Source organism: Siphateles boraxobius, unplaced genomic scaffold (assembly GCF_051911475.1).
Source record: "Siphateles boraxobius isolate OS27281-9 unplaced genomic scaffold, OSU_SipBor_1 24, whole genome shotgun sequence".
Classification (NCBI taxonomy): Eukaryota; Metazoa; Chordata; class Actinopteri; order Cypriniformes; family Leuciscidae; genus Siphateles; species Siphateles boraxobius.
In genome coordinates this window covers 13,811,833-13,832,208 of record NW_027508855.1, presented here as the reverse complement: position 1 = coordinate 13,832,208, position 20,376 = coordinate 13,811,833, and the positions used below count along the sequence as shown (strand labels likewise).

The 20,376-nt window shown below is 36.5% G+C and overlaps 1 protein-coding gene across 2 annotated transcripts in view; it reads right to left on the bottom strand.

The window, feature by feature from the left end:
* Positions 1–2,432: 2,432 nt before the first annotated feature.
* The window catches only part of txnrd2.2 (thioredoxin reductase 2, tandem duplicate 2), a 33,957-nt gene continuing 16,013 nt past the window's right edge, over positions 2,433–20,376 (bottom strand). Inside the window, exons 12-18 of one of the 2 annotated variants that reach the window (XR_013206880.1) lie at positions 15,690–15,826; positions 13,718–13,813; positions 13,095–13,187; positions 12,435–12,506; positions 11,889–11,986; positions 11,523–11,709; positions 2,433–2,569 (exon numbers count right to left, since the gene is read on the bottom strand). Coding sequence is in view for 1 of the 2 variants with exons in the window: in XM_077241549.1 (XP_077097664.1) it covers positions 11,586–11,709; positions 11,889–11,986; positions 12,435–12,506; positions 13,095–13,187; positions 13,718–13,813; positions 15,690–15,826 (620 nt within the window). In the remaining variant the exon portion in view is untranslated. Of the gene's footprint in view, positions 2,570–8,313; positions 11,710–11,888; positions 11,987–12,434; positions 12,507–13,094; positions 13,188–13,717; positions 13,814–15,689; positions 15,827–20,376 lie in introns of those variants that run through there. The other variant, XM_077241549.1, reaches the window with a different exon arrangement.

Below are 20,376 nucleotides of genomic sequence, written 5' to 3'. Positions count from 1 at the left end.
AACATCCTCTGAATACTATAAGCAGAAGAAAGTAAGTCATATAGGAGATCAAATTCAGATTTTTAAACAAACTATTCCTTTAATGGCAAATATACAAGCATTGGATCCCAACTATCACAAATGGAAAAGTAGGAGTGCTTAAAAACACAACTAACCCTAAGTTTTCTGTTAAAATAAGTCCTGGGCATCCACAAACAGAACACTTAAAAAATGATTTTCCTGAGAAGTAAAAGTACTGCATTCTGCATAACGGTGAGTGTTTACTGTAAACAGCACAAGGGAGGTTTTGGAGATGGTGCAGGTGATGCAGCCCGTGAGGCATGTCCCATACCGTCCCACAGGAACGAAGCAGACAACAACAGAACAAACCCTCTCAGGTATGATGTAGCAAATCAAATGCCTCATTATCTCAGTGGCATATTTATTGATATATTGTATTATGCAAAATAAAGTCTGAGAGCAGACTGTCATTATTTAATTACTGAAAAACAAATAAAGAAGATCTCTGAGATAATGACAGGTGATTCACCACTTGCCATTTTTTTTGGTTTCATCTAAGCAAATCACAAACTAGGAAATAGTGGGTGTTCAAAGTACACTCAGAAATAATCTTTTAATAGCTTAATGGGACTGTTAGCAAAACGTTCTTAGAACACATTTTGGTTGCACTTTATTTGACAGGTACATTCAGTACTTACAGCGTACCTGTAAGAAAATACTGGGTAATATAAGGTAAATACAGGGGTTTAAGGTTAATAAGGTTAGGTTTAGGGGTAGGTTCAGGGTTAATACGTAGTTATTACTCAGTTATTGTAGCTAATTACAGCAATAAGTACATTGTATGTACATGAGGAACATGTACAATTAACTGCTTTGTAAAATTAAGTACTACCCATAGTTTCAAATACAACCGCAATTTTGACGGTAAAAAAACCGGCAGCTGTGGTTGCCAAAACCTTACCGACTTAACTTATAATTTGCAGTAATAAACCGTATTTTATTATCTGATATAATGTTCATTTACGGACCTATTGAAGTATTATTTTCTGTTTTGTAACATTGTAATACACTGAAATCCAACCATCATCACAGCAGTGATGAGAGTCACATGATCAATCAAAGCTCATCACAAGCAGCTCTTCCACAATAAAGTTAATACTATTGTATAGAAGCTGCACCATCATGGTAACACACATGAAATTTTAAAAATGCAATAAACATTAATTTAACAACAATAAATGTAACATAAAACCCTAATGTACATAACTGATTAGAAAAAAAAAACTATGAAGAAAACTATGAAGAAACAGTTATTTCAACAAAAATACTTCAAATGTGAAGTGTCACGCAGGGAATTGTGGGAATGTCAATTTATGGTTTTTCACTGTAAATTATACAATGAGTTTTCTTTTTCACTTTCAAAAACTGTAAATTTAACGGTATTTTACAGTAAAATTACATTAAATGTACCATTAGATCTACACAGTTATTTACCGTATATAGTAAGGAAACTTTCTGTTAACCAATTAACGGTTTTGCACTGTAGTCTTTTACCGTTAAAATCACGATAATTTTTTACAGTAATTGAATTGAAAGTGTTTATCTGAATATGATTTTCATTTGTCTTCCTGTCTTACATTAACCTTATATACCTACCTGGATGAAAAGATTTCAGGCATAATAAATCTGAATGACTCCCAGAAAGGAGAAGCCAAGAAATGCTGTTATGTTGCTGAGTGGACGATTGGGATTTCAAGCTCAGTGTGACATATACGTGAGGGAATATACGTAGGATCAACAGAAAGTATCACCATTAAATTTGGGACACCATTTTAAATAAATATAAATATCTGAATAAATTGAATGTGTACTATTACATTTAAAAATACTACAAACCACACAAATAAATGAGGCTTGATAGTGTGGCTTATATGGCTGTCAAAGTTAAAAGACTTCTCGAACAAGAAAAAATCTAGGGCGGGAATTAAAGGGATAAAATAGTAATTTATACCATGATTTACTCACCCTCAGGCCATCCAAGGTGTATATGACTATCTTCTTTCAGACAAACACAATCAGAGTTATATTTAAAAATATCCTGTCTCTTCCAGGCTTTATAATGGTAGTGAATGGGGGCCGAGATTTTGATGCCCAAAAAAATGCATCTATAAAAATAATCCATACCCCTGCAGTATGCGTAAAGTCATCTGCCGGAAGCTATTACTATAGCTAATAAAGTTTTAAATATGTTTTCTTTTTCTTACACAGACACATCGTTTCATTTCAGAAGGCCTTTATTAATCTATGGATTAGTTTTATGATGGATGGGTGCATTTTTTTGGGCTTCAAAATCTCGCCCCCCCATTCACTCCCATTATAAAGCTTGGAAGAGCCAGGCAATTTTTTAATGTATCTCCGATTGTGTTGGTCTAAAAAGAATATAGTATAATTTTTGGGTCAACTATCCCTTTAATTGGATGGTTGTGGTTTGCTATTGCTGTGATGTCATTTGTGTGACAGGTTGTCCCGCCCACACACCAGATGAAACGTCATCAGAGAAGAGATGTCGCTGCAAAAAGGGAGGCGAAGTTATTTTAATTAAAGATTATGAGTTCACATGAATATCAAAACAAACAAACAAACAAAAAAGATCTGCACAGATATATAATCTATAAATACAGCAATATTGTGAGGGACTGTCTGAAATTACTCAAATGAAAATATTGTGTTTTATACTTCATTTATCATGTTGGAAATAAAAAGTTAATTTAGGTTTTATTCTAACTTTATATATATATATATATATATATATATATATATATAGGTCCTTCTCAAAAAATTAGCATATTGTGATAAAGTTCATTATTTTCCATAATGTATTTTTTCAAATGTTTATCATGCACCTTTTTCAAAAATGTAGCTTTTAGTAGGGAGGTTAAGCCCAAAAAATAGGCCTTTGACTTCAAGTCATGATGCAAAGGTCGCCTTTGGTATGGAAGTACCTTAGGGTCATACAAATAAATTTATCCTAAGACACAAGTGAGATCACACTTTGTATCAGAAATAAACATGTTTTTTTTTCAAAAATGGCTGCCAATGCGCCGAAAACACTCTATAGCCCATATCTTTGCTTCTGTTATCGCTATAATGACAAATTGGGTGTCAAAGTGTACATTTTTGGGGTCAAGGAATCCAATATAATTGGTTTCAAGTTTAAAAACATTAGAATTTTCCCCGTACCATGACAATTGGGGGTAAATATGCACATTTCACATAAAAATTGTGTCATCAGAGTGACTTTACTTATCTTTGCGTTCAAAAACTTTAATTTTGTATTTAAGCAGTGCAGCTACTTCTGTACAGTACATGTGTCCTAAGTAGCAGATTTCGACCAGTCAGGAGTAGCCTATCCTCCTGAGACCTCGCCCATTGACTTGTGTCCACTTTAGTCGACCCTTTGTTTTCATGAATGTTCCTTGAATTTTTGTATCTACTCTATCAATTCCTGCTGTACTGCACAGAGGACATCCTTCGCTTTCTATTGATATGTCATTTGATTGGCTGGAATGCAATAAACTACTTACACTGCATCAAAAAATGGCCGCCATAACAACAAGCACATTTAATGGAAAGGAGAGCGGTATGTAAAATTTTTACTATTATTATCATATATATACTTGTTTATTAAAGTGTCAGGGATAATACATTTAGTTCTGAAAGCAGTTAAATTGTTTGTGTTTTAAAATATTATAATTTTTATGAATGTCAATTGTAGTGGACACCAGGACCATCTAAATGTACTTAATGACTCCATGTTGTAGGAGACAGAACTGAAGCAGAGATGATTCTTTATAAGATAGTTGAGGGACATTCAGACTTAGACCTGTCAGATGAGGAGAGGGATGAGGATGAATTTGAACCTCATGTGTGGTATCATGAAATATGCAAATTGGCTAAACAATGCAAAGTTTTTACTTTCGAGTAGTCAATAGGAGACCATATCAAATCCTTAACACTGAGATTCAAATATATTTGTTTGAGGTTTAATTATTATTCCTATTAACTTTTATTTATTGTGTTCCCATCATAATACAGGTGCTGGTCATATAATTAGAATATCATCAAAAAATTTATTTATTTCAGTAATTCCATTCAAAAAGTGAAATTTGGATATTATATTCATTCATTACACACAGACTGATATATTTCAAGTGTTCATTCCTTTTAATTGTGATGATTATAACTGACAACTAATGAAAACCCCCAAATCAGTATCTTATAAAATTAGAATATTGTGAAAAGGTTCAATATTGAAGACACCTGGTGCCACACTCTAATCAGCTAATTAACTCAAAACTCCTGCAAAGGCCTTTAAATGGTCTCTCAGTCTAGTTCTGTAGGCTACACAATCATGGGGAAGACTGCTGAGTTGACAGCTGTCCAAAAGACGACCATTGACATCTTGCACAAGGAGGGCAAGCCACAAAAGGTCATTGCTAAAGAGGCTGGCTGTTCAAAGAGCTCTGTGTCCAAGCACATTAATAGAGAGGTGAAGGGAAGGAAAAGATGTGGTAGAAAAAAAGTGTACAAGCAATAGGGATAACCGCACCCTCGAGAGGATTGTGAAACGAAACCCATTCAAAAATGTGGGGGAGATTCTCTGATGAAAATAAATTTTGCATTTCCTTTGGAAATCAAGGTCCCAGAGTCTGGAGGAAGAGATGAGAAGCACAGAATCCACGTTGCTTGAAGTCCAGTGTAAAGTTTCCACAGTAAGTGATGGTTTGGGGTCCCATGTCATCTGCTGGTGTTGGTCCACTGTGTTTTCTGAGGTCAACACAGCCGTCTACCAGGAAGTTTTAGATCACTTCATGCTTCCTGCTGCTGAGCAACTTTATGGAGATGCAGATTTAATTTTCCAGCAGGACTTGCACCTGCACACAGTGCCAAAGCTACCAGTACCTGGTTTAAGGACCATGGTATCCCTGTTCTTAATTTGGCCAGCAAACTCGCCTGATCTAAACCCTATAGAAAATCTATGGGGTATTGTGAAGAGGAAGATGCGCTACGCCAGACCCAACAATGCAGAAGAGCTGAAGGCCACTATCAGAGCAACCTGGGCTCTCATAACACCTGAGCAGTGCCACAGACTGATCGACTCCATGCCACGCCGCATTGCTGCAGTAATTCAGGCAAAAGGAGCTCCAACTAAGTATTGAGTGCTTTACATGCTCATACTTTTCATGTTCATACTTTTCAGTTGGCCAACATTTCTAAAAATCTTTTTTTTGTATTGGTCTTAAGTAATATTCTAATTTCCGGAGATACTGAATTTGGGATTTTTATTAGTTGTCAGTTTTAATCATAACAATTAAATGAAATAAGCATATGAAATGTATCAGTCTTTTTGCAATGAATGAATATAATATCCCTTGCATGTCTCTCTGTGGATGTCGTGGCTCAGGTTCCCACACTGGTGCAGACATCTAACTAGAAAATCATCTTAGTGATGTATTTACTCTAAACTATTAGTCTTCATCACTAGAATATTGTAGGTATGGCATTGCCTACTTATAAACTGTGAACATAGTTATGAACTTGTTGTCTCGCTTATCAGTTCCTTTGCACCCATAATACACATATTCAACACTTTAAGTTGTTATTTTTTAAATTATTATTAAGTTGTGAATGGACTGTGTGTTTGGCATGCGTTTTTTAATAAAAAAATTGCATACTTCACCTCCAATTGTCATGGTAAGGACAACATTATTGTTTTTTAGTCTTGGAACCTATTTTATTGGACTCCTTGACCACAAAAATGTACACGTTGATATCAAATTTGTCATTATAACTATAACAGAAGCAAAGATATGTGCCTCTCAAGCATGGTCGGCGGCCATTTTTAAAAAATGTGCGTGTATATATAATACAAAATGTGATCTCACTTGTGTCTTAGGATAAATTTATTTCTATGGCCCTAAGGTACTTCCAAACCAAAGGGGACCTTTGCATCATGACTTGAAGTCAAAAGTCACTTAACCTCCCTACTATTTGCCCAATGTGATTAAAACAGTAGTTTTTATCTAACTGTCAAACAAGTGAAAGAATAGTAGGCTATTGACAATGTCTTTAATTTAGTAAGTACGTATTAAAAGACGAATGGGTTTTTCTTTCTATTAATCAAAGAATCCTGACAAAATCTATGACCGTTTCCACAACAATATTAAGCAGCACAAATATTTTCAACATTATATTATATATAATAATAAAAAAAATTCTGAATGATCATGTGACACTGAAGACTGGATGCTGAAAATTCAGCTTTGCCATCACATGAATAAATTACTTTTTAAAATATATTTAAATAGACTACAGTTAATTTGAATTATAATAATATTTAATATTTTTACAGTATTTTTAATCAAATAAATGGATAAACAATAAAATAGCATGATCACACACGTTCAGTCCGATACACATAAGAAAAAAATGGACTATAATTGCATGGCCCCTATTCATTTTACCAATAATCCCCCTTTTCTATGCCAAACTTTTTGCGCATGTTTACACAAGGTAGATATTTGTTTCCCACTCCCAGGGCTTTGGACACAAGCGCAGGGCTGTATAACCAGCATGAGTGTAAACCCCCAGCAGAAGGGTGATGAGGGCCGCCTGACTCGCATCCACAATAGACTCCCAGCTCAAACACACTGATTCCCACTGTCAACCCACAATAGCAGAGGATTAAGACGCTAAATATCCACCCAACCCACCTTGACATGTTGACATGTTCTGCTAAGTGTGTTTCAAGGTGGATTTACGTACATTTGTTCCAATTCGAAAGAGAAAGAAATGCTGAAAGCGTGTCGCTGGTTAAAAAGGGGGCTCTATCCTTTTCTCTCAGTGAACGACGGGGATTGCTTTTCCCTTAATGGCTGTGGAGAGAGCTCGGAGTTAGGAAAGTTTTAGGGGTGACAACGTTAAGAGTTTCAGGGTTTGTGAGAGCCCCGTCCTTAAGCAAACAAACAGAGAGGAATTTCTGCCATTGTTGTTGTGCAGCTTTGACTGACAGGTCGGCATTGCCGAGGAGCCTGTCAGCGAAGACAGCGAGAGGTCATACCGTGACCACCCCTGCTGAGAGAGAACTCCTCAGAGGAGCTGACCTTACACACACACACACACACACACATTAAATCATTTAATATCTTAGTAGAAACTGTGATACATTTCAGGATTCTTTAATGAATAGAAAGTTAATAAAAACAGCATTTATTTGAAACTGAAATATTTTGTAACATTATAAATGCTTTGCCGTAATTTTTTTGATCAATTTAATGCATCCTTGCTGAAAAAATATTTCTTTCAAAAAATAAAACTCATACTGACACCAAACTTTTGAACCATATTAGCTCGGTCTCAAATCCTAGTGAGGATTTGACTTGCACTACAGTCACAAAGGTAGAAAGCAACATTAAGCCTACTCAGATATTTAATTTCGACCAAATGCTATTCTTGTTGCAATCCCAGAATGCATTGCAACAAGTTCCATATGGAGTTGAGTCAAGGAGAGTGAAACGGTAACGAAAATTTCTTTAAATAATGAAAAGTATTAGTGAAATAAAAGGTACAAAATTATAAAAATTTACTAATTTAGCTAATATTTGTAATATGCCAAAGCTACAATATATTGAAATCAATTGCGAGTTCTGTCTTCCATGTGCTTCACGTGAATTTAGTGTACACTTGAAGTTGCTGCCTATTTAGAGTACTCTAAATCAATCACTTAAGAATCCATGACAGTTAGGATTCCGCTTTTGGGGTAATTTTTTTGCACTGATTTTCCACTGTTTTTCTATGTAAACAAACTAAAACGTTTTGTATGTCTTGCAACGTGGTGCTCAAGTTAAAAGAAGTAAAACTTTAAAAAAAGGCAGTCCTTTTTCAATCCACTTATCGGTGTCTCACATTTTACATGCAAACATTCTGTGCGAATAGCCTCTTAGAAGTTGTACACACAGAACATGATGATGAAGAGATGGAATACAACCAAGTGAAAATGAAAATCCATGGGTTTAAAAAATAAAGTTGAACTACTTTTAACTTGACGTACCTTAAAGTGCAAAGTGTAAGATGCTGCAAAAAAATGAAAGACACGACACAATGGCTGAAAACCACACAAAGCAGGTGTACATGGACCACCAATTAAAAAAAGAAAAAGTATGCTGCTCATATAGGAAGTAGACAGTGAGGTTGCTCACTACATTTTGAAACAAAGTAAATACACACCATCTGAAAAAGAAACAGAATACAGAACAGAATCTATCATTATTTTAATGGTGCAACTGTACATTTGAATATTTTATTACACATACATATAAATGATCCAGTGCATAGCTTAAGCCAAATCAGGCTTCTCTATTTACAGAAATAAATGTGACGCCAGGTGACATCAGACTCGCCCTCTCCAGTTTTGGCTTTTAGTGCAAGTCATCATTAGCTGGGCCCTTGAAAGTTGAACCCTGACCCTTCACAGTGTGTGTGTGTGTGTGTGTGTGTGTGTGTGGATCAGAGCTGCTGTCTCAAGCTGGCCTGCGGGTTATGTGTCTGAAGCACATTTTATCAACATTTGAGTGAGACAATCAATGCCGATAACTGTTTTCATTTCAATTTTATATGTAACATTAAGATTTCACATTAACAAAATGTGAAAATGTCAAAGTTTGACCGGTAACATGACAATAACGCTGGTATATCTGTACACTTCGGAGAAATAAGCGCCCGCATATTTCTGTGTTGTGGCGCAGCTCCGCCCACCGGCTGTGAGTGTGTTGTGTATGTGTGGTTTGATAGAGCCAAGCTGTTGGTGGTAGTGTGTTGGGGTCAGGGTTCTTCAGTCAGCACCCCGTCCCTGAGTCGAGCACACGGTACCCCCCTCTTCCCATCAGTCCTGGGTACAAATAAACCTAGTAGCGCAGTGCTCCTCTCCACAGCAGGCTGTCACTCCTCTCTCAGGCTCATTAATCAGAGCCAGGGCAGATTAGACTTCAAACAAAAACAAACTCCAGATATACCGTTCTTCCAACATGGACCCTCACTCCCAAGTCTATGGCATTCTCATGAAACCAATTGAAATTTCACACAATGCAAAGTGTTTGTGTGAAACCGTAGACATATCGGCATTATTAAAGAATCAGAGGGTTTAGCAAATGTTAAACCCAAAAATAAAATTTCTGTCATCATTTACTCATCTTTATGTTGTTCTAAACTTGTATGAATGACTTTCTTCAGTAGAACATATAATAAAACGTTTTGAGAGAAGTCTCCAAACCAAAAACTGTTTGGCAACCAACATTCTTCAAAATATCATCTTTTGTCTTCCGTCAAAGAAAGTAAGTCATACAGGTTTGATACAAAATTGACAATTTTAGGTGAACTATCCCTTTAAGGATGGGGTATGAGTCATTGAAATCTTGACTAGGGTTTCTTATGCTGATTTCATATTCATTTTGCATACATTTAAATGTATAACTACAGAACTTAAGCAAATTGAGCGACTATGACTTGTTCAAGTGTTTTGCATATCTGTTTTTTAACTGCATTACAAATGCAAATGCCCAGTTTAACTTTATTACCCATTTTACTAAACAAGTGAAGAGATATTTTGCCCAAATATGTAAATTGTGCAATTATTTATTTCCCCTCATGCTCTTCCAAACCTGTATTTCTTCTTTTGTGTTACACTAAGAAATAAAGGCTTCCATTGAACTATTATTCAGGTGGCTCATTTCCATGCTACAACGAATGAGACTGAAACTTTCAAGCTGTAAATATAGAACATGAAATAACCATTAAAGAATCATAAAAGTTTTTAATATGCCTCATGAGCTATTTTCCAAGTCTTCTGGAGTCATATGATAGCTTTGTGTGAGGAACAGAGAAAACTGTTACACTTATAGGTGGAGTTTGAACTTGAGAATCGTATCAGTCCAATTCCTGAATTAATTATTCAGGCCGGTTTTGTGATCTGGATCAATTTAATTATTGAAGAAAAAAAAGAAAAAAACATTTGTTCATAAATCCAGCACCACTACTTATCTCATGAATGCAGCAAAGAGAGCTAATGTGGAAGATTTGCAGTCAATAACAACTTTAAATTTCATTATGTTCCATTCACAAATCTATCATATGACTTGTAAAACACATGTAATGCAGTCACACGGGTCACTTTTATGGTGCTTTTGAATCCTTTTTAAAGTTTGAAAGCCTCATTGTAATTTAATGGAGCAACCAGTACAAATATAAATTCCTTCATCAGTGTCCTGACGAATAAATAAAGTTTTACGGGTTTTGATCGACATGACAGTGAGCTGAAAAATGTAAAATCTTGCATTGCAATTAGATTTGCATCTGCTGACATTATATATCAGTATGTTACAAAATGCACATATGCTTTTCATACTATATCTGGTTTGAAAGTACACAGATTTCCAGTCACAAAATGAATTGAACTTCTGGGAATAGTTGCAGTTTAACTTCCCTCAAAGCGGGCGGCAGCACCATGGGCCAAAGCTATTAGCCAAGTACACAAACAACAGATAAGCTAAACCTATGGAGCGATAAATGCCCAGTAAGTGTTCAATTAATCTTAACATTCTGCCAGTGATTAACTGTGACTTGAATTCAGAATGACTACACAGCTCTGAGATTTTTATAACCACGTGTGAGTGAAGAACAGGGGGAAAAGGAAGCAAACACTGCCACCTTTAGGTAGCCGGTGGTACTGACTTCTTTTAGGCTTTAAGCAGAGACATCAGGGGCAGGAGAGTATGTTATTGTACTGTGTACTCTCTGCTCCCGCTGTGCACTGGGGAACCTCCTGAAGTCCAGGACTAAACAAGCGCTCACTCTGTCCACGACCGGGTGCTGCGTTTGAGTGACACGCCGCTCACCGAGTGTTTGTCTACGTCCCTGGGAAACGGGGTGGTGTCAGCGCAGCGACGGGCCTATCCCATCCATCAGTGTCAGGAGTGGCGCATGACTAATGGACAGGAAGTACAACCAGAGAAACAACAATATTTGCAGAATATATTTCAGAAACATTAGGCCACTTTCTCCAACGGTTCTTATTTCAGCAAACTGTAATGGGGCTTGATCCTGATTTATGGCCGTGTTTATCTGTTTTGCAGCGGCGCTTGCGGTTCGTGTTGCTCTAACCTGGATCTGTGTTCGTGTTCTGTAGAGCAAACGTGAGGACCTTATTGGATTATCTTGACCTGTGGTAAAAAGCTAGCCGAACTCCCCTGGATTTGGTTTAAAAATTATGACTCATAGAGGTAAAGTAAAGAAGCACTTAATTGTTAGCACTGACCCTCTGGAATTATCATATGAAATATCATATATTAAACTGAAATAGATTTGCATTCTGTGGTCATTCGAAGATCAAAGATATGGCCCTGATGTGCACATAGACGAGATAAAAACGGAAAAGGTTTTTAGATGCTTCCTGTAACTCCATAACTCACATGATCATAACCCTGTTTACTGGTTCCCGTGTGCTCGTGTGATCAGGGAAGGGATGCTTAACCTCAGCAGCCCGTTACCGTGGCGTCAAGACCGGAGCGTTTAGTGATGCTGAGTTTGGTGAGCTCCTCGGCGCAGGTGGGGTGTATCCCGACCGTATTCCTGAGATGTCCGTAGGTAAGCCCACACCTGCAGATATAAACACAGACTGTATTCATTCGCCCACAGGTGTTGTAACTCACACTGAGTTGAATTTACACACAACTGTGCATGTAATGAAACAGACACCTGGGTGATATCAGAACAAATGAATGTAATCTGACTCCAGCTCAACATCACGTGCAGGTGAACAGAGACGTGGAACTTACTGGAAGCCCAAAGAAAATCCCTGTGTGACCTCGCCAGCGTTCGGCCCAGTAAAATGCAGACCCAGCACGAGCTGCTCACCCTCCCGTAGACAAATCACCTGCAGGAAAGAGAACATGGATTTAGTTATTAGTTCATAATTGAGATATGATGACCATCATCATTTGAACTTCCAAAGAAATTTATCCTTTTACTCTCCAAGGATGCATGATTATCAAAGAATCCTACACAATAGTGGGTCCACAACAGCTCAACACCTTAAACTTATAGCATTAAAACTCAATTTCTATTTTAAAACCCCTTTTTCAGCAGCCATTACTCCAGTCTACTAACAAACTGATACATAACTACCAAATCAGCACATAAGAAGGATTTCATAAAGATTGAGAAACCTTTTTTATCTGAACACCTAAAGACAGCTGTAATGAATAATCATTCAGAAAAGTCAATGTCAACTGTCAAAATTCAATGTCTTTTTTGCAGTTGCTTGTGTTTTATAAAAAAAAAAAGGTCCAAAAATATTGTGTGTGCTAACTATTTTAAAATACCTTTATATAGCACTGAGTTGCATCTCTCTCAGCCACAGTGAACTCGAGCGGTTTGTAGAAGGCATGGTACACCTGTTAAACCAGACAAAACAAAAACTATGATACACCAACAACGACATCATTTCCTGAATCATCAACCACTTGAGCTCGTCATTTTACAACAAGCACTTGGAAACAAGTGCTGCTACTGTTATGTTTGTGTCTGTTACTGCTCTAAACATTTTGTAGGTGCTGAAATCATCATTATTGAACATGCTTCAGAGCGAGCGCTCTGGCGTGCCGACACATGCTGCTCACAGCTGTCAGGCCCAATGGGATGCTGCATTTTTGATCATCTCTCATCAACCTCTACAAGCATCAGTCAGCCCTCCTGAACACCTGTCAATCAAACCAGAGGCACACCCCTCTCTGAATGCTTTAGGCTTTAGAGCCATGCAGGTGTGTGAGGACCCAGTATACACATACACACACACGTATACAGTAATGTGCTTCCATGGCAGTTGTGCAGAGCCCACAGTTAGGATAATGAACTATATTACTTGGTGGAAGAATTGTTCACCCTACTGCAATATTAACTGCATGTATTGCTGCTGCTGCCATTTTATAACTGCACTTCACATTGGATCTAACAGCACCCATGGTAAATTTGATGTAATATACCTCAATCTGGTCTTTGCCATGTCTCTTTTCAGCCTCTTCTTCAGACAGACCCACACAGCCGTACTCTAGTGGAGTGAACACTGTAGTGGCCACCTACACACACACACACACACACACACACACACACACAAATAATTTAACTGGAGAACATCCATAATAAAAAAAATAACAAAAGCAGCACTAGAAGGTTGCATCAAGGTTTTTTGTTGCACCAAGACATTTTTTGTTACAGTATTCTTGAAATTAATTCTCCTTACTGTCCAGTCATTTCAATTTTTAATTATTTGGGAGTTCCTATAACTTTAAAAGAAGTTTTTTTTATAATTACATTCTCATAAAAATTACTGTAATGTAATCACACACACACACACACACACACACACACACACACACACACACACACACACACACACACACACACACACACACACACACACACACACACACACACACACACACACACACACACACACACACACACATGTTTGTAAATTATTATATGTGTGTAATTACATTACAGTAATTTATTTATTTTATTTTCATATAAGTTTTTGACAGGCTTTGTAAGATTAATCCAGAAACAAAGAGAGAATGAGAACACATGCGCGTAACGAAAAACTCACATTCTCATAATACATGAGCTCATCGGAATGGCCCACCAGTCTACGGGCCAGGAGCTTTCCGGCCTTAATGGCTGTCGGGGTCAACTCGGGACGACCCTGAAATAGAGCATGAGTTGGCTTGGTCAGAGAACATGTACACACACAAAAACACGTGTTGTTATTGTTAACTAAAAATAATTTAAAAAATACATTAGATACGTAAATGAAAATTACGTATCTTCAAAATGTTGTCTTGGCAAATAACTGAAATAAATTAGGTTAATATTAATTAATACAATAATTGTATACTGTATAAATAATACTAAAATAAAGACTAACCCAATATTGGATGCGTTCAACAGCAAATCTAGTCTACAAGAATCGGGCAGGTCAATTCACAATGTGCAACAATACTACTGAAAAGATTTAAATGATAATTTTCTTTGCATTATGTTTTAATGATGTGTTGTTCAGTATAAATCCATGTACGATTAGCCAGATCAGACATTTCAGAGATTAGTATCATTTCAACATTACATGGCTGTCAGTCAAGATGATTATTATAGTGCAAAGGTGGACGGCTGCCAATCAGCGCTGTGAAAAACATGCCTACAGTAACAACACAGGAACAAGCAGCACTGCGGGGCGAATTCTCATTCACTGACTAATGGCATCAGCAACCAGTCTGATAACTTCTGTACATCCTGCTGTCCAAGAAACTGCCTTGGGTGTTTGGCTCAGAGTGTGTGTGTGTGTGTGTGTACACCACCCAGGCAGCTGTATAGTAAATGCACTTCTTGGCAGTAACCAGGTGCAGCTCAACATCTAGTTTTCTTTCGTTAAAAAAATGATAAGTCATGCACATTGATGTACAAAGAGCTTCTTCTGACTAGTTGTGTAGCGGTGTGTGCGTGCCAATAATCACACAGCTGCTGCAGCTGTGATATTTGATCTCGGTAGCCAGTTGTGTTGGAGATGTTACAGGGCAGCGACCTTCCAGGAGAGTGATTGAACTGACAGTCAGGAATATGCTGTAGATGTGTTGATTTCCAGCTGTTCCTTCTCAGCTGAATTTGATTAGGGCTGGGCGGTATGACGCTATATGTTTATATCGCACTATGTGAAAATTTCTGAAAATATAAGTAAAATATAAGTCACGATGACATCAAAATTAGCAATTCTTATTTTTTATGGAATATTGCAGTATTTATTGTAAACGATTTATCCGTGCACCTCGTTTTTTTTTGTTTTTACAAATTCATAAACCCTCGTAATCTTTCATATACCCCTCTCTTCTCTTCTCTGATGATGAGTTTACTGACATGAGGGCGGGACAACCTGTCACTTACATGAGATCACAGCAATATCAAAACCACAACGATCCAATCATATCCCGATGGACACATTCAAGTCATGCCCTACATTTTTTCTTGTTTGGGAAGTCGTTTCAATGGGTTTCATGCTGACTTTAAAGTTACTGGTAAGTGAGAGTACCGGTAATAAAGAAATTGCATTAATGAGAAAATAAAGAGCCGGATGTGCTAGATGTTAATAAGAGTTATTAATCACAACAAGTCATGAAAAAAAAAAAAAAACCTCAATGTGATACTCTGTGAAACAGTTGGGAGAGTATAAGTATACTGGATCCATGCATTAGGTCTTAAAGTGACAGCAGCCTAAAAAACCTGTGTCCAGTGTTGTGGTAACGCATTATGTAATCATTAACACAAGTTATGTAATCAGATTACTTTTTCAAGGAACTAGTAAAGTAACACTTTTTGTATCTTTAGTAAGAATATTTTTTTATTCAATTATACAGTGAAGACAACGAATGCTTTCTTCTTGTTGTTTTTTGTTTTGTTTTTTACTTTTGATTATTCAGATTCTATTAAATAAACCTACTGTACCGGAAAAACTCATATCATGAAATAAGATTTTGGTCATATCGCCCACCCCTACTAGTGCATTAATGACATTCATTCATAACGCCTACCTCACCGATGTCTCCGATAGCGAAAATATTTGGCACAGATGTGGCTTCATCAGCGCCCACAATTATCTTTCCAGTTTCTTTGTTGATCTCCACGCCAACCTTCTCCAAATTGAGGGTCTTGGTTTCAGGGACTCTGCCTAAACTCAAAGAGAAGAAAGCAATGACAGTTAGCGTGGACAGTTATTGCACAGCTTTTGGATGCTTAAGGCTGGAGTTTATCACTTGGCCTGCTGGGAGAATTTAGGGGTGGCTTTACACTATGAGATTAGAGGGCAAAATCTTATCCAGTGATTAGAAAAGAAAACACAAGCACAGCTGAGGTGGTGGTCTGACGGAGGGCGTAATGAAGAGAACTGGATGCATATCCCATCAGCCACCTGGGGCTTGTGGTGTCATTTCTGTCACTTCCTATCCAAGGGCTGAGAGAGGCTGTCGACACTTGTCCATCTCTGGCCCCCTTCCCCCATTCACGGCGTCTCAGACACGCACACACACAAGACTAGAGTCCCAATGCCTTCATAGGTATCACAATAAACAATGTTTGCAGCAGAAGCCAGAGGTACCCATGTAGATGCTATCAGACAGCAAGAAAAACAAACCTTAAGCCCCTTTTCCTGCCTCAAGCACAGAAACAACTTCCTTCTGCTGGACTACAGTGAGACCTGAGACACAGATAGGAGTATGTATGTACACATCGATTACCCAGAGAAAGAGTGAGAGATGGTGAAACAAAAATAAAACATTTTTCTTCAAATTGAAGTCTGAAGCTGGAGTTATATTGGCCAAGTAAAACTGTACTTACGACTAATTTGTTTTATACATTCAGTAAATTAAAAACACTAAATAGCATTTGGAAAATATTTTATGCTGATACACAGTTTCTGTGTGTGCCAATAATAGCAGCAAACGGAAAAAAACAGTTTCTTAACAGGTGTCCCAAACTAATTTACAATTACATTTCTATTTATAAACAAATTAAAAAAAATTCATAATGTGAATGTTCATAATTTAAATTCAGAATGAAACTGTACTGTAGGAAAATTAGTTAAACAAGCAGAAAAAATGATTTCAGAGGCGTTATTCATTTGTATGTACATATATACGTCTTTGAATTAAAGAACATGCATTTTTAATGACTTTAGAGTAAATTGCATCATTCACAGTAAACATGGAACTGTAAAGAGAGTATTCTTAATACTTTTGATTTTAGTTTCACTCAGTTAAAAAAAAAAGTTAAAAAATATATTTAAAAACCACCTAAATATCTCTCTCTCTATATATATATAAATATTTATTTTTTTATTATTATTATTAAATTATTAGCAGATAAATCTTTAGGCCACTTAAAAATCAAACAAAAAGTGTTGTAAAAATCACACAAAATAATGTTTTTGTTAAATTTTGTTTTGGCAATAAAATAATACTGAAATTATAAATACTCAATGTAATGCCTAGTTACACTAACACCACACAGATTGCCATAAGAAGCAGAACTGTAGTGAAAAAAATTACACTTATTTATAAGGCTGAGTTTAGAGGATAACGCCACAACAAAGGCCCAGAAGTCCACAAACTACAAGTGAAAGACATCCTTTGTTTTACACCACATTCCATCAGCAAAAAACCCCTTGAGATATCCTTCACGGCCCGTGGAAAAAGAACGTCCTTGACTTTGTGTGGGCTAAGACCTGATAATAGCGAGAATGTGCATTTTATTGGCTCAACAAAAAAAAAAACGACCCGAAACGATGATTACTGTAAAGCGGGAAAAGTACCAGTATCTGCGTCAAACTGAAATGGGGTATTCCTGCTCTGAACTTCCTGTCTCTTTTTCTGTCTGATTTGGGCTCCTGGAACGTCGCTGGGCATTGTGAAGGCTGGACATAATAACAGAGGACCACTGATAACGGCTATGCCTGAGAATTCAAACCCGCACCACCTCTCTCTCTCTCTCTCTCTCTCTCTCTCTCACACACACGTACACAAACAGCTGCCTCTGATAATGAACAAGAACAAAGCCTGGAGTTATACAAGCAAGAAATATCAAGGCCAACATGCTAATTAGACACAACAATCTGCCTGGCAAGACTTTAAATGAGTCTTATCGCCTAAACAGGCCGGAGAGAAGAATGGATGAAACAATAAGAAAGGATTGAGTCGCACTTCCATTCCAGTCACATATGGCATCAGTGTGAGATCTGTAATTCTCCATGGTGATTTTAATTACATCTTACTGCACAGTAGCAGAAAAACATCTCCTGGCAAATGTAATGCAAAACACCAGAGTGAAAAAGCCAAAATGTATGGCCTTAATGAATTAAACTCAAAATAGTGGCTTTGCCTAGACATAATAAAACTAATCTTACAAACATGATGTTTCCTCCAAAATATCAAAGTTATGGTCACTATTGTAAAACTGTGGTAAAAACAAAAAAACAAACAAACATTAAATGGCACATTTTGTTTAAGGGGAAGTGTGTAATTTCGAACAAATTTGAAAATATTTCCTGAACACTGTCCCCATCTCTCCATAATGCCACTATAGATAATAAAGTTTAATGTAAACACGGAACTGTTGAAATCATCACATTATATTTAGTCCAAATTCACTCAAAAATATTTGAAAACAGAAATTAACAGTCCAGTGACAAGATTGTGGAAATGTAAACTGGTACAAAGAATATTTTTGGCCAATGCAATCATGCAGATATCCTCTAAATGGAAAAATATTGGCCAAAAAACAAAAGTCTAATGCTAATTTGAACATGCAAATAATAAACACGACATTTTTAAATTTACATTTATCAATTATGGTAAACCGCACGTTTATTACAGTAACAATAACTGCAGTAACTACGACATTTTTATGAAAATTATAGTTATCATGCTAATTTTTAATAGCGTATAAAAAGAACATGAGAATCAATCAAAATACATTATATGCACACAATTGTGAACCAATAGGAAAGCATATTTACACAATATATATTACTTCCCTTCTTCAGTCCTCATAAAAGGGGTACACCTACAATATGGAGGAAATGTTCTCTTTCCTGGTGTTTAGCACAGCCACCTGCAGAGGGGCGCAGCCCAGAGGAAGGATGGAGGAGCGGCTCCGCTGGGGGTGAAAGACTGGAGGAGGGATGGGGCTGCTCGAGAAGTCGCCATGAGGGAGATTTAAAAAAAAGCCAATTTCTATGCTTCCACTGCGAGAAAGAGAGCAGGATGGAGAAACAGAGAGGCCACAGCATGAAAACACAGCATCCTCTCGAGGGTGTAATAGAGGATATCAGCCTCTGAAAGCTCTTTTCACTATGACAACAGTCAATACTAACACTACTTGACTATAAAACATATTATTAATGCTACAGGTTGGCAACCATAAACCCCCTACTCTAATGCATGATAGTACTTGATGGTGCAACTGTTTGTTATGATTCTCACAATTAATACATGTAATATTTATTGAACATTGCAGTCTCATTTTTCAAAGAAAAAATATTAAACCACAAGAAAGCATGTGTGATTTTACTGGTGATAGATCAATATTTTTTTGAGATTTTTCAAACCATTATAAATCATTAATAAATAAGTGTTAATTTAATTTCAATGGATAGTGCATATATGGTGTTTTAAAAATTTCCATTTTTTGTCAATTTTAAGAACTACATAAGTGGTAAGATAAGTACAATAATAATAAAAATTGTGTAAAATAAATGACCACTTTTCAGTTAATACTACGAGATATCGCTACAAATTTCACTAAATTGTAAATACTATATAAATAGTAAAATAATAATAATAAAATTTAGTAAAATAAGTGCCCATTTCCTAAATTACTTACAAGAAATTTTATTAAATTGTAAGTACTACATAAAATGTAAAAAAAAAAAAAAATTATATTGAAGTAAAACAAGCGTCTATTTAATTTCAATGGATAGTTAAAATTTGTTGTTAATAATTTTTATTTTTTAAATTAATTACAATAAGTTTCAGTATATATATATAATAAGTACTACATAAAATTGTAAAATTATAATAATGAAGTAAAATAAGTTCCTCTAATTTGAGAAATTTGTATATGTCTAATTTGCCTTTTTTGAATTATGTATAATATATATATATATATATATATATATATATATATCAGCATTATATTGCCCATCTCAAATGTTTTTTAATAAAATGCTAGATTTTACACACTAGGTTTTAAAGCATTTCAGTTTGTATTTTGACTAAATACTGTACACACATCTGTGGTAAAAGTCTATACACACACTGAAAGGATTGTAAAACCGAGAGAACTTTAATCCCTCAACAGCAAACAAGTCTGGACCAAAATTTCAGGAACACAAAAGGCCTGAGAAAGCCACTCAACACCCAAAGCCAAGGCTGCCAAACAGTGCAGCAGGAGTCACTACAGATCACTAAATCTCTCTCTCCGTGTCACACACATCCAGACAGGAAGCTGAAGTCTCATCCTCACTGTACACTGTAACCTGTGCTGCACTATCTTCTCACACCATCAACAAATAAACCGGATATTCCTGTATTCCTTTCATTGTCCCTGTAACCGGAATGAGAGAAATCAGACGAGTGAAAGATACAAACACATAGAAGAGGATGGCATCTGCAGTCAGAGATGCTGAGGGATGAGTAAAGCGGAAAACTGTGGAAGCTCTGGGTG